This window comes from Enhydra lutris, unplaced genomic scaffold, assembly GCF_002288905.1.
Source record: "Enhydra lutris kenyoni isolate GAN:26980312 unplaced genomic scaffold, ASM228890v2 scaffoldscaffold26, whole genome shotgun sequence".
NCBI classification, from domain to species: Eukaryota; Metazoa; Chordata; class Mammalia; order Carnivora; family Mustelidae; genus Enhydra; species Enhydra lutris.
Window position 1 is genome coordinate 27,514,444 of NW_019154110.1, and position 12,972 is coordinate 27,527,415.

Consider the following 12,972-nt stretch of genomic DNA (forward strand, 5'->3'; position numbering starts at 1 on the left):
AGCCTCTGCTTTCGGCTCAGGTCATGATCTCAGGGTCCTGGGATCAAGCCCCACATCGGGCTCTCTGCTCAGCAGGGAGCCTGCTTCCTCCTCCCTCTCTCTGCCTGCCTCTCTGCCTACTTGTGATCTCTTTCTCTGTCAAATAAACAAATAAAATCTTTAAAAAAAAAAAAAAAAGATACTCACTGCATACACCAGTCATATGCATGTGATGCAAGTGGTACCACGACCATTTCAAGTCAAACTATTTTATTGTCCAGAGACTCTTTCTGTGGTCACAGGAGGCCCGTTCTCAATGGCAGGAGCCCCAGGGACCAAGTCCTCACTCCTCCGCGCTCTGAGTGCTGATATAGTCCTGGAGGAGGGCCTGCACCTCTCCCCGCCGGCTCATCCTGGTGGCCTTGCCCTGGAAGCGGCCTTTCTTCCCAGCTCCTTTGCCCTCCAGAACCTCAGCCACCCTGGGGAACAGAGACACAGTCAGGGAGGACGTCTTTGAGGGAAAAGCCACAGAAAAACCAAAGGCAGCCCCAAGTCTTTCTTTCCCCCAGGGCCAAGGAGAGGGAAAGGAGGAGCAGACGCTTCTAGAAATCCTTCTTAAAAACACTTGCATGTGTGCACAGATACAGAGGTATGATGTTTACTGTAAGAGTGAGTAACTGGGGGAACAAAAAATGAACTAGTACTTGTTCCAGGTATTAAAAAAAACACAATGGAAGTATCTAGAAACGGGTGGGGGGTGTGCTAGATTAATTACAGGAACCTCCAGAGAGCAAGGTGAGTGTCCACCAGAGGTAAGGGGCTGTGGACACAAACACAGCAGTGCAGCAGCTGGGCGTGAGGAGAAGGGAGGACTGCAGCAGTGGTCGAGCCTGTCCTGTCTAAAGAGGGCACCACCACCCCCCTTCCTTGTAGCTACTGCCACGCGGGGATGCAGGCCCAGTGTCGCCAGAGTGGGCCTTCTTGTCTTTTCTGAGAAAAGCTAGAACTCTGTATTTTTATATACAAATCCAATTTAAAAACTAAATAATTGATTTTGAAAATTTAAAATAGTACACAGGCCAAACCAGTTTACAGGCCATATCTGGCTGCCTGTCAGGGACCTGTGCTTTAAATTCTGACCTTTTCCTGGGGTGCCCAGGTGGCTCAGTCGGTTAAGCAACTGCCTTCGGCTCAGGTCATGATCTCAGGGTTCTGGGATCGAGCCCATGCCAGGGTCCCTGCTCAGTGGTACCTGCTTCTCCCCCTCCCTCTGCTCCTCCCCTCCTTGCTCGTCTTCCACTTTTCTCTCAAGTAAAATATTATAAATAAATAGGGAGAGAGACATACATTCTTTTTTTTTTTTTTTTTTAGAGACATACATTCTTATGTTCTCCTTTGAACATATATTCACCATAGCCAATTGGGACTTGGAAAACCCTCAACACCAGACAGAGTGTGGGGTACTACACCTCTGTATCTAATTTAAAGTAAACAAACAGTACGAAGGTACAGAAATCCAACAAAGTTCTACTTTTTCCACAACAACTAGATCAATGCCTATTTTTATTTCATCTTAAAACCCTAATTTTGGGGCGCCGGGTTGGCTCAGTGGGTTAAGCCTCTGCCTTCGGCTCAGGTCATGATCTCAGGGTCCTGGATCGAGCCCGGCGTCAGGCTCCCTGCTCAGCAGGGAGCCTGCTTCCCCCTCTCCCTGCCCTCTCTGCCTACTTGTGCTCTCTACCTCTTTGTCAAATAAATAAGTCAAATCTTAAAAAGACCCAAATCTGAGTCTTAGTTCTGCCACACAGGACATGCTGTCCCTTACCTGCAAAATTAGGAATGATGGCAGGGGCACTTATTCCCACTCGGCCCACCTCCCATGCCCATGATGTGAATCAAAATGCGATCACAGGGGTGGTGGTGCTTTCCGTCGGGCAAAGGCCACCCCTACCGGTCAGTGCAGGCAGTCCACAGATTACCTGGGGCCCAGCGTCTCCACGGCCTCAGCTGGCCCTGCCAGTAAGAAGAGCCCAGCGCCTTTCTCATCGCCCACAGTTAAGAACAGGAGGGTCTCCTACGAGGTAAGATAAAGAGATAGTCTTGATACCTAAGAAAGTGGGGTCAATCCCCCTAAACCCTGCCCTCTTCTCAGTCTCAAGGTCAAATTTTTGCCCCTGAACCATGAGGGATGTTCTGGTGAGTGATGATGCAGCCCCTGTACTCTGGCCCACCAGGGCCAAGAAACTTCAAGAACGACTATGGGAACTTGGATTAAACATCAAGAAGTTGGGGGAGGCAGAAGGCTGCTGACCACGGCCAGGTGCTAAATGCCTTTTGTGACCTGACTCCCACCTACCCTTGCAACCTGGCCACCGCCTTCCCCCATGCACCCCGTGCCTGCCACTGACTAAAACTCCCTATTTCCCTCTGCCTGGCAGCCTTTGCTCCCCTGTCTGTCTGAGGACCACTAAGCAGTCCTCTGACCCCCTGCCCTGGGACCTCCCCACTCTTTCAGGTGACCTGCTCCTCCACCCCTAGCACTGACCACCCTCAGTATGTGGACATACACGTTTGCCTCCCAGACTCCAGAGTGAGGTCCCTGAGAATCAGTACACTCTACATGGAATTATGAAAAGAAACAGCCTCACAGAGGGGCTGTCCAGTTCAATCACACTCCGGACCCGCCCTAACTCCCTGCCAGAAGAAGTGGGTGGTCACCGGATGCTGAGGACGACCACAATAACATAAGACGGTTTCTGGAGAAGGTTTGTATAAATTATCTTATTTAATGTTCACAAGAACTGTTTGGCCCGGAGCAGGGACCCCAAAAAGTGGGTTTTTTTGGAGTAAATGTAAAAGAGGGACTGAGGGGGCGCCTGGGTGGCTCAGTGGGTTAAGCAGCTGCCTTCAGCTCAGCTCATGATCTCGGGGTTGTGGGATCGACCCACACATCGGGCTCTCTGCTCAGGGGGGAGTCTGTTTCCCCCTCTCTCTCTGCCTGCCTCTCTGCCTACTTGTGATTTCTGTCAAATAAATAAAATCTTTAAAAAAAAAAAAAAGAGAGAGAGAGAGAGAGAGAGAGAGAGACTGGGAAATCATGAAGTTGTGACTATCAGGATGGACAGGGGCCCTTGAAGCCAGAGGCAAAGGGAAATGGAACGGACGGCCCTCAAAGGGCCTCACCAGCCCCATTACTTCTAAAACCAGGCTTTGAACACACGTCAATCTGTGTGGCTTAGAGGAGTTCCAGCTCTGGTAAGAGGAACTCAGAAGCTGGTAACTGTCGCAGCCCCAGAAAGGTCAATATCCTAGATCCAACTCAGCACCTAAAACAGAGCTTGGCTTTAGCTAGTGCTAAAAAGCTAAAAACAAAAACAAAAACTAGTACCAAATGAACTTTTTTTTTTTTTTTTAAAGATTTTATTTATTTGTCAGAGAGAGAGAGGGAGAGAGAGCGAGTGCAGGCAGACAGAATGGCAGGCAGAGGCAGAGGGAGAAGCAGGCTCCCTGCTGAGCAAGGAGCCCGATGCGGGACTCGATCCCAGGATGCTGGGATCATGACCTGAGCCGAAGGCAGCTGCTTAACCAACTGAGCCACCCAGGCGTCCCCCAAATGAACTTCTATTCCCTGCCCTTTATGTGTTCATGTGAAGGACTTAAACTAATGTCCCTCACTTCGGTCTCCACTCAGGACAGACAGAGAATCTCACGCTCCTCTTACCTCTGACCCAATCTCATTGGCGATGATATTCATGAACTCAGAATCACCCTCCTTCCTACAACAAAGGACACAGGCATGACAGCTGGCTTGGAGCGGGAGCTGGGACATCGCACGGAGCCCCGTTCCTCCTCACAAGGCTGGCCTTGCTGCTGTCTGTGCAAAGTCCCCGACTCCCTTAGCGAGGGCTGAGAGTGCGGCTGACGGCCAGCAACAAGGCCTTCTCAGCAGCTCACAGCTTGCTTTGCACTCGTGTGTGCCTCTCTCAAACCAGATCACCCAGAGAAGGAGAGAGCTGGTACACGGTGAAGGGGGTGAGGGAACCTGGCAGTGAAAGTCAGTCACAGCACCGCTGGGAAGATGCTCTTATCGAACCGAGGACGTCTGGAGAATAAAGGTATACTGGAAGGTAATGCATCTCCTAGGGTCTGCTCAGTCTGGAGAAACCAGTGGGAAACCCGCCTCCCATGATGCACAGCACGGGAGAGGCTGAGCCCCGAGCCCAGCGCTCCCATGTCTCATCTCTTACCTGTGTAATGTGACCACACCACCCCAGTCCGAGCTGTTCCGGAGACTGTGGGCCTCATGCACGGCCAGGTCTCTGAGCAGATTCAGGTTGTTCTGAAACGGATGCCATCACTCAGCGGATAGAAGGATTAACAGGCGAGTTCACCATCTTCCCGCCACTTGGCTCTCCCCTCCCTCCAGCTCTGCCAAACCCCACAGCCGGCCGGGCCGAGGGCTCAGGCCTAGGGAGCCTACTCCAGGCAGAGCCGCTGCCCTCTGCACCCTCTGAGGAGTAAGTCACCTTTTGCAAGAGCTTAGTCGAGTTCTGTAGCTTCTTCACGGCTTCCACATGTTCCTCCACTCCACACCTGCAAGGGAAAGGCGCCTGGTCACCCGCCCAGCTTTCCAAAAGACTTGTGGTGCGAGGCGTAAATCCATGAGGCCCTTCTTGACAGTGCACCTCCCTCCAGATGGGGACCCGGGGACGTTCCTAAGCAACTGAGAAAGAAGATATAAAGGAACAAGCCATTTTGTGTGGGTCTGACTCACTGTCCCAAGTGCTTGATCACTTATGACTGCATCTCACCCCACTGTGATCAGAGATTATGGTCTTCCTGACCGGTAGGAGAGCTGAGCTTGGGGCATGCAGGACCTCAGACATGGGGACAGGGCAGGGGCAAGGAGCAGGAGGCAGGGGCAGGGAGCCAGGGCAGGAGGCAGGAAGGAGGGGCAGGGGGCTAAGGGGCAGGGGGCAGGAACCGTACTTCAGCAGCGCAGTCAATGCTTTTTCACTTCCGTGGCTTCTCTCCATCCACTTCAGCACCCGGTTCCCGGCCAGAAACGCCAGGTTGGTCTTGTTCTTTTTCCCTTTCTCGGTGCCCAGAATTTTAATGACCTACATGAGGCAAGGGTGGGAGCATGCGCACATGCATGAACCACAGTGGGAGTGAGACCTGAGGGTAGGAGCTCCCTACACCTGCCCCCAGCTCAGAAGCAAGAAAGGAATGACTTCACCGAAGCCTCCTCCACTGTCCCCCTCGATCACTCCCAGCTAGTCGTGATCCCCACTTCCCTAACACCCTCCCTCCCACTCAGGAGCCCTTCCTCACCTACCTGAAGGTCACTGAGATTGCTGACATGGGTCCCACAGCACATGTCGGCATCAACACTCTCGATGGTAACAACTCGAACGGGTCCGGCATGATTGTCCGGCAAACCCCGGCCCCTCACCTAGAACACGGAGGGAGAAGGGGTGTCTGACTTCTGAGGAGGGGCCCTCGGAGGGCCGTTCTACAGATGCTGCCCGATCGGCTCTCCCTCACCTGCTCCACCTCCGGGTCACCCAGGCTCAGCTCTCGCACGTTCACAGGCAGCCGGGCCCTGATTTGTTCATTGACGCTCTGCTCAATGGCAGCCACCTGCTCCGCAGTCACAGAGGGGCTGTCCAGTTCAATCACACTCCGGACCCGCCCTAACTCCCTGCCAGAAGAAGTGGGTGGTCACCGGATGCTGAGGACGACCACAATAACATAAGACGGTTTCTGGAGAAGGTTTGTATAAATTATCTTATTTAATGCTCACAAGAACCGGCAAGGTAGAGACTGTCATTTCCTTTTCACAGGCGAGGGCTAAGAAGGAATGTGAGCAAGATCGTGTAGCCAAAATTCACCCCCTAGGTCTCTGGGCTCCCAACTCCATGTTCTTTCCTTCTCCCATCCAAGCGTGTCCCCTGAGACACACAAGGTCACCCGCTACCCTATGTAAGGGGAAGAGGTGAACACAGCAGATTGTGAACACTACATTTTCTTTTCTCCCCTTACCCACTAACCCATTACTGGGAAAGGAGCTGGCAGCTGGGGACCTGTGACCTATGGTTAGTCTTCTGCCCCCTGCTCACCATGATGTGGTCTTCAACCCAAAGAGACGGTCAGCAACGGCTGTGACGAGATGCTGCCCTGAACAGAAAGAGCGAGAGACATGGACCAGTGAGCCGTGTAGCCGGCCACATATCCCCACGGTATCATCACAGACACTTCCGGCTAAAGACGTGCCGAGCGCCGGCTCATACTCTTGACAGATACTTCACTGAAAATCCTCAAGAGGGGACACCTGGCTGGCTCTGTCAGTTAAGCACCCGACTCTTGATCTCTGCTCAGGTCATGATCTCAGCGTTATGGGATCGAGCCCCACACCAGGCTCCACTGTACATGGAGTCTGCTTAAGATTCTTTCTCTCTCCCTCCTGCACGATCTCTAAAAATAATTAACAAATGAATAAATAAATATGAAAATCCTCATGACAGGGCACCTGGGTGGCTCAGTCGGTTAAGGATCTGCTTCAGGTCATGATCCCAGGGTTCTGGGATCGTGACCCGCACTGGGCTCCCTGTTCGGCTGGGAGCCTGCTTCTCCCTCTGCCTGCTGCTCCCCCTGCCCCTGTTCATGTTGTTTTTATACCACTTATCATATCCGGCCTGAATGGGAGCTGATTCTGAGTGTCTGTCCTTTACAAAAGGTTACTTCCTAGAGAACCCAAATCAAATCTCAATCATCACAGCATCCCCACGCATGGCAACCGGCCCTCCTGCCCCACGCCACCCCACCTACCCGAATGCTGTTGCATGTGGTCAAACCTCCGCTCCCAGTCCACCCGGACCTGGACCTCAGTCCCGGGGGCCAGCGGCGTCTGTGTGAAATGCTCAGCCTGGGCCCCCCGGCGGGTCACTCGTAGCACAGAGATGTCATTGATTGTACCGCGGTCATCAGGCTGGAGAAAGACATAAAGCTAATCAGTGGCAGGAAGCAGAGATCACCTTAACTCCTGGATACAAACACCCTCTAGGGAGAGTGTATAAGAAATACTCCCAGACTTTGAGATTCCCTAAAGGAGAAGAGGCAATGGCAAGTGAGGTGGTCCACTTTGTTCCATGAGAGACTCTGTTCTCTTTACCCTGAACACCCACACATATTGTTCTTCAGAACAAAATAACAGAATTGAAACAAAGATTATTAACTACAGCAATGAAGATTTTAGTAAAATCCGAAGAATCTTAATCATCACTCTCACTGCCTTTAGATTCTTATTCTTCGATAGTTTCTAAAATTATTTGAATTTTCCTCCCTCCCTCCACTCCATCCTTGGCACTACTAATAGAATTAGATTCAAAAACATTCACTCATTTCAGGGACGCCTGGCTGGCTCAGTCAGTGGAACCCATGCCTCTTGATCTTGGGGTCTGAGTTTGAGCCCCATGAGGCACATAGAGCTTACTTTAAAAAAATAAATAGATAAAAACAGTCATTCATTTAAAAAAAAGAAAAAGAGGTATTTAGTGCCAACTGCTTACAAGACATTGCTACCAAGAACACAATGTAAACCAGACCAGGCCCCTCATGGAACTTCAGAGTCTAGAAAAGAACAGACATACGCCCAGGTCATTGCAATATGACCCACGACAAGTCACAGTGTAAAAAGTACACTGTTCTAGAGCTCAGAGGAAAGAGACCTAATAGTCTCAAGGAATTAGGGAAGACTTCCTGAAAGAAATGATGTATAAAGTGAGTCCTCCTATAGTTGCCTGAGGTCACAGGTCTTCCTTCAGCAGAAAATCCCTATAATAATGATAACACCCAGGGGCACTTGGGTGGCTCAGTAGGTTCAAGCCTCTGCCTTTGGCTCGGGTCATGATCCCGGGGTCCTGGGATGGAGCCCCACTTCGGGCTCTCTGCTCAGCAGGAAGCCTGCTTCCCCCTCTCTCTCTGCCTGCCTCTCTGCCTATTTGTGATCTGTCTGTCAAATAAATAAAATCTTTAAAAAATAGTAGTAATGATAAGACCCATATGACATCAGAACTTTCTATCAAGTTTACTAAACATGTTCTCGTGTCATTTCTTTGCATAAGTACCTCCATGGCTCACCAGAGCTTCTTTTTTTTTTTTTTTTAAGATTTATTTTATTTTATTTTTTTTAAAGATTTTATTGATTTGTTTGACAGAGATCACAAGCAGGCAGAGAGGCAGACAGGGAGAGGAGAAAGCAGGCTCCCTGCTGAGCACAGAGCCCGATGCGGGGCTCGATCCCAGGACCCTGAGATCATGACCTGAGCCGAAGGCAGAGGCTTTAACCCACTGAGCCACCCAGGCGCCCCAAGATTTATTTTTTTTTTTATTTGAGAGAGCAAGAGCAGCAGTAGGAGAGGCAGAGGCAGAGAGAATCTCAGACTCCGTGCTGAGCGCAGAGCCCAACGCGGGGCTCAATCCCACGACACTGAGATTATGACCTGAGCCAAAACCAAGAGTCGAATGCTTAACGGACTGTGCCACCCAGGCACCCCTCACCACAGCTTCTCGAATGAAGTCCACACACCTTAACACATCCTTCAAGTCCCTCTGAACTGGCTCCAATTTACCTTCCCAAGGTCATCTCCAGTCTGCCATCAATACACACCACAGGATCCAACTACACTCAGCGATGCAGTTAGCTACACATGTCAGATTCCTTCGGGCTTCCTTGCCTTTGTCTGTGCTGTTATCCCTGCTGGAAAAGCCTCTTCCATAATGCCCACCTTTTTGCTGCTATTACCCCCCTTTCCCGTGTTCACACTGGACCTTGTTCCTACCCCATCACAGCACCGATAAATCCATCTTCTGCTGTGCTTCCTTGGGGGAATCTTTTCCAGTCCCTGGCACACATCCTAAGCTAATGCCTACTTCCTTTGCACTTGCTATTCTTGCTGCCTGGATATACTTGCCCCTCACTTCACTTAGGTCTATGAAATAACTTGCCCCCTACCTAGGAGAACATCCCAGCACTGTCTTTCCCTCAAGCTTTAATTTTCTTTATAGCACTTACTATACCGGGCATTCTATTTTATCTATTTACCACTTCGTTTGTCTTCTCCGATAAGTATTCTACATAGGTACAGATGCTACCTTGTTCACTCCTTATCCTTAGTCCCTGAAATAAGCACACAGCATACGTTACAGCCCAACAAATATCTGTTGGGTGAACAAATGACCGGAACTGAACGAACTTCGATCTGTATCACGGCTGGGGTAGAGGGGCAGGAGGGCGTTTCCCACCTGAGCAGAAAGGAATGAGGGGCTTCCTGGGAGGGGGATCGCGGTGAGGCGCGGGGTGGTACCTGTCCCCCGCCCTCGGGGAAAAGCAGCGTGTCTTCCAGCACCACATGGAAGCCACTCAACACTTCTTTCTTGCCGTTGCTTCCTTCGGTCTGCAGCTCGGCGGGGCTGCAGGAGACCACGGTGGTGGTGAACTGCACATAGAGGGACAGAAAATAAGCCCGACCCCAGCCCTCAGGCCACCGGGACTGAGTCTCCCTCAGCACCCTGCTCCACGCGGCGCCCTCCTCCCGCACCGCCCCACGCGCCCTCGCCCAGCCAGCCGTACCTCGCGGGCGTAGCTGTCCCGCTGACACCGGAACGCCATCGCCACCGTCTCCCGGGACGCGGGAAGTTGCATACACTGGAACGCCGGCGGGCCGACGGAAAGCCGCGTGGGACAATCTTCACTGCGGGCGCGTCTCCTCTGCGCAGAAGCAAGAGGGCAAAGGACGGGGTGTGGCTTGGACAAATTTACTGCAAACGCGATTTACGATTTGCAAGTGTTCTGGGGCGCCTACCAACTGTGCGAAGACTTTGGAAAGGACCAGAAGACCAAATAAAACAAAACTACACGCGACCTGAACTTGTCAAAGCACTCAGTTTAGCCCCGCGCATTCTCGGCTGGGTGGTACCGATTTGGATAGACGGCAGGGCTGCCCAATAGAAATTAGTGCAAGCCCCATATGCTAATATTGTATTGAAAGCTGCAGATTCAGAATATTATGTTAATGTGTAATAACGAATGCAAAAATGAGTGAGATTTTTTCCGCACAAAATTTTCGAAAGCTGATGCGTATTTTGCACTTAAAGCACATCTCAGCGTGCAGTGGCCACATCTCAGTGCTCAATAATCACATGCCCTCAGTAACTACAGGTCACTAGTGCTACCTAACTGGAGAGTGTAGATAAGCAAGGCTAACGCAAATTACAAACTGTAATCAGTACCTTAAAACGTTAAACGGATTAGATGTTAAAATTAACTTCCTGCTCTCCTGAATCAGCTAATAATAAAGTCTGAAGACTCCAGGTGTTTCAAAATTTAGGACTTTTAGGATTTTAAGCAGTAATGCTGAGCATACCCCATGTGTTATGTAACACACTCGAGCATCATGTCATCAAACACATTTATGCTGAGAAATAAATGCACTACACAAAATAAGCAAATACTATAAGTAGCACGTCTTTTTAGGTTAGGTTTTGCTGCCAAATGAGTTTTGCTGTCAGGTTTTTTTTTTTTTTTTTTAAGTGGGTTTTCAGAACTTTTTGGTTTTCAGAATTGTGGGTAAGAGGAAGGACACATGCTATACAAGCTCAAGTCCCAATTCTGCCACTTATTATGACCTGTTCAATCACCTATGAAGAAAAGACCTAATTATAAGGTTGATTTGAGGTTCAAAAAATTTTAATGAGATAATATATAGACTTAGTAAATTGTAAAGCATGATACAAATATAACTTTGTATTATCAGAATTTTTTAATGTCAACAGTAAAATGGGCAAACATACAGACAGAACTCCTTAAAAGAAATACCAATTACTAATAAAAATAAAAATGAACACCTTATAATTAATAAAAGTACATTAAATCAGGTATACCTTTTTACCTTCACAAATATCTAAAAGGTTTTGGAGAATGCTGCACTTGGTGGAAGCAGGAAGCCGTTCAATTTCATCTAAGAGCAACTTGGCAACAGCTATCAAAATGTTTAAATGTACCTACTCTTGGGCGCCTGGGTGGCTCAGTGGGTTAAAGCTTCTGGCTTCGGCTAAAGTCATGATCTCAGGGTCCTGGGTGTAAGGACCTAGTTTGTATTTTTCTATTTTAGCCAGAGGCTTCCATTGAGGTTAAACAATAACATTGTTTTTTAACCCTAAACTGTCCCTGCTCCCCTTCTCCCAGGGAACTTACTTAAGTCCCGGAAACCAGCCTCAGGTAACAAAGCTCAAATACAAGGGTGGGTCAGGCCAGGTGGAGGCGCATACTGTCTCCTAGCTACCAAGGTGATGGGCTAGTTTCTATGGCTACTGTGGGGTGAATTGTAATTCAATTAGCCACCTGTGTGTGGCCAGGCCCAACCACAGGGCCTTTGCTCTATAAAAGTTAGTCTGGAAAGCAGGGAGGAGTCGTCCTCTCTGTAAGGGGCGGCCCCCACCGGTCTGTTTGACGGTCGGTCTGATTCTTGATACTTGGCGCGAAATAAAGCTTTGCTTGACCTTCGCTTTGTATCAGTCTAGCTCCTTTAATCACGGACTCAGTATTGGGGCATAACACTGGGATTAACCCTACATTGGGCTCTCTGCTCAGCAGGGAGCCTGCTTCCCGCTCTCTCTCTCTGCCTGCCTGCCTACTTGTGATCTCTGTCTGTCAAATAAATAAATAAATAAATAAAATATTTTTAAAAATAAATAAATAAATGTATCTATTCTTTGACCTGGCAATTCCACTTCTAGAAATCTACTTTACAGATATTCTTTCCAGATATGTAAAGATACATGTTTTTAAACGTTCGTTACAGCACTGTTTGAAAACTGAAAAAGACCAACAACAACTTAAATGTCCCTCAATAAGGAATCAGCTAAATTATGGACAATATACTCAATTGAATACCATGTAGCCATGAAAAAGAGGTGGATCTGTATATATTAATTTGGAAAGAGTCCCAATATATATTAAGTACAAAAAGCAGGGCTCAAGATGTGCATAGTATGATTCTAATTATGTAGACACACTGCTTTGGTTTATCTGTCTATATGTCTATATGGCTCAGTCAGTTAAGCCTCTGCCTTCAGCTCAGGTCATGATCTCAGGGCCCTGGGATCAAGTCCCACATCAGGCTCTCTGCTCAGCGGGGAGCCTGCTTCCGCCTCTCTCTTTCTGCCTGCCTCTCTGCCTACTTGTGATCTCTCTCTGTCAAATAAATAAAACCTTAAAAAAATAAAACAAAATTGGGCGCCTGGGTGGCTCAGTGGGTTAAGCCGCTGCCTTCAGCTCAGGTCATGATCTCAGGGTCCTGGGATCGAGTCCCGCATCGGGCTCTCTGCTCAGCAGGGAGCCTGCTTCCCTTCCTCTCTCTCTCTCTGCCTGCCTCTCTGCCTACTTGTGATCTCTGTCTGTCAAATAAATAAAATCTTTAAAAAAAATAAAAAATAAAAAATAAAACAAAATAATTAGAAACTGTTAACTCTGGTTACAGTGGGACACCTGGGTGCCTCAATTGGTTAGGCGTCTGCCTTTGGCTCAGGTCATGATCCCAAAATACTGGGATCGAGCCCTATGTTGGGGGGAGGGTCCTTGCTCCCTCCAAGAGTGGGGAGTCTGCTTGTCCCTCTCCCCCTGCCCTGCTTGTGCTCTGTCTCTCTCAGTCTCTCTCTCTCTCAAATAAATAAAATCTTTAAAAAAAAAAAAAAAGTGGCTACTCCTATTGAGGGAGTACAAATTCTACTTTAAATTTTATACCCTTTAGGGCACCCAGGCTCTGAAGTGGAAGCTCAGTCAGTTGGCCTGAGTCAGTTCCACTTGGGTCATGATCTTGGGGTCCTGAGATTGAGCCCCATGTCGGGCTCCCTGCTCAGCAGGGAATCTGCCTCTTCCTCTCCCCCTGCCCCTCCATCCCATTCATGTGAGCTCGCTGGCTCTCTCTCTCT

At 49.2% G+C, this 12,972-nt stretch overlaps 1 protein-coding gene across 1 annotated transcript; it reads right to left on the reverse strand.

The window, feature by feature from the left end:
- Positions 1 to 232: 232 nt before the first annotated feature.
- LOC111151370 (alanyl-tRNA editing protein Aarsd1) lies at positions 233 to 9,737 on the reverse strand. Its single transcript, XM_022509348.1, has 12 exons — positions 9,614 to 9,737; positions 9,348 to 9,479; positions 6,811 to 6,970; positions 6,102 to 6,159; positions 5,527 to 5,683; positions 5,318 to 5,434; positions 4,969 to 5,099; positions 4,506 to 4,572; positions 4,227 to 4,318; positions 3,701 to 3,755; positions 1,959 to 2,053; positions 233 to 458 (listed from the first exon to the last, which is right to left on the reverse strand). The coding sequence occupies exons 1-12, from the start codon at positions 9,683 to 9,685 to the stop codon at positions 323 to 325; spliced, it is 1,272 nt and encodes a 423-aa protein (XP_022365056.1). The 5' UTR covers positions 9,686 to 9,737; the 3' UTR covers positions 233 to 322.
- Positions 9,738 to 12,972: the final 3,235 nt, after the last annotated feature.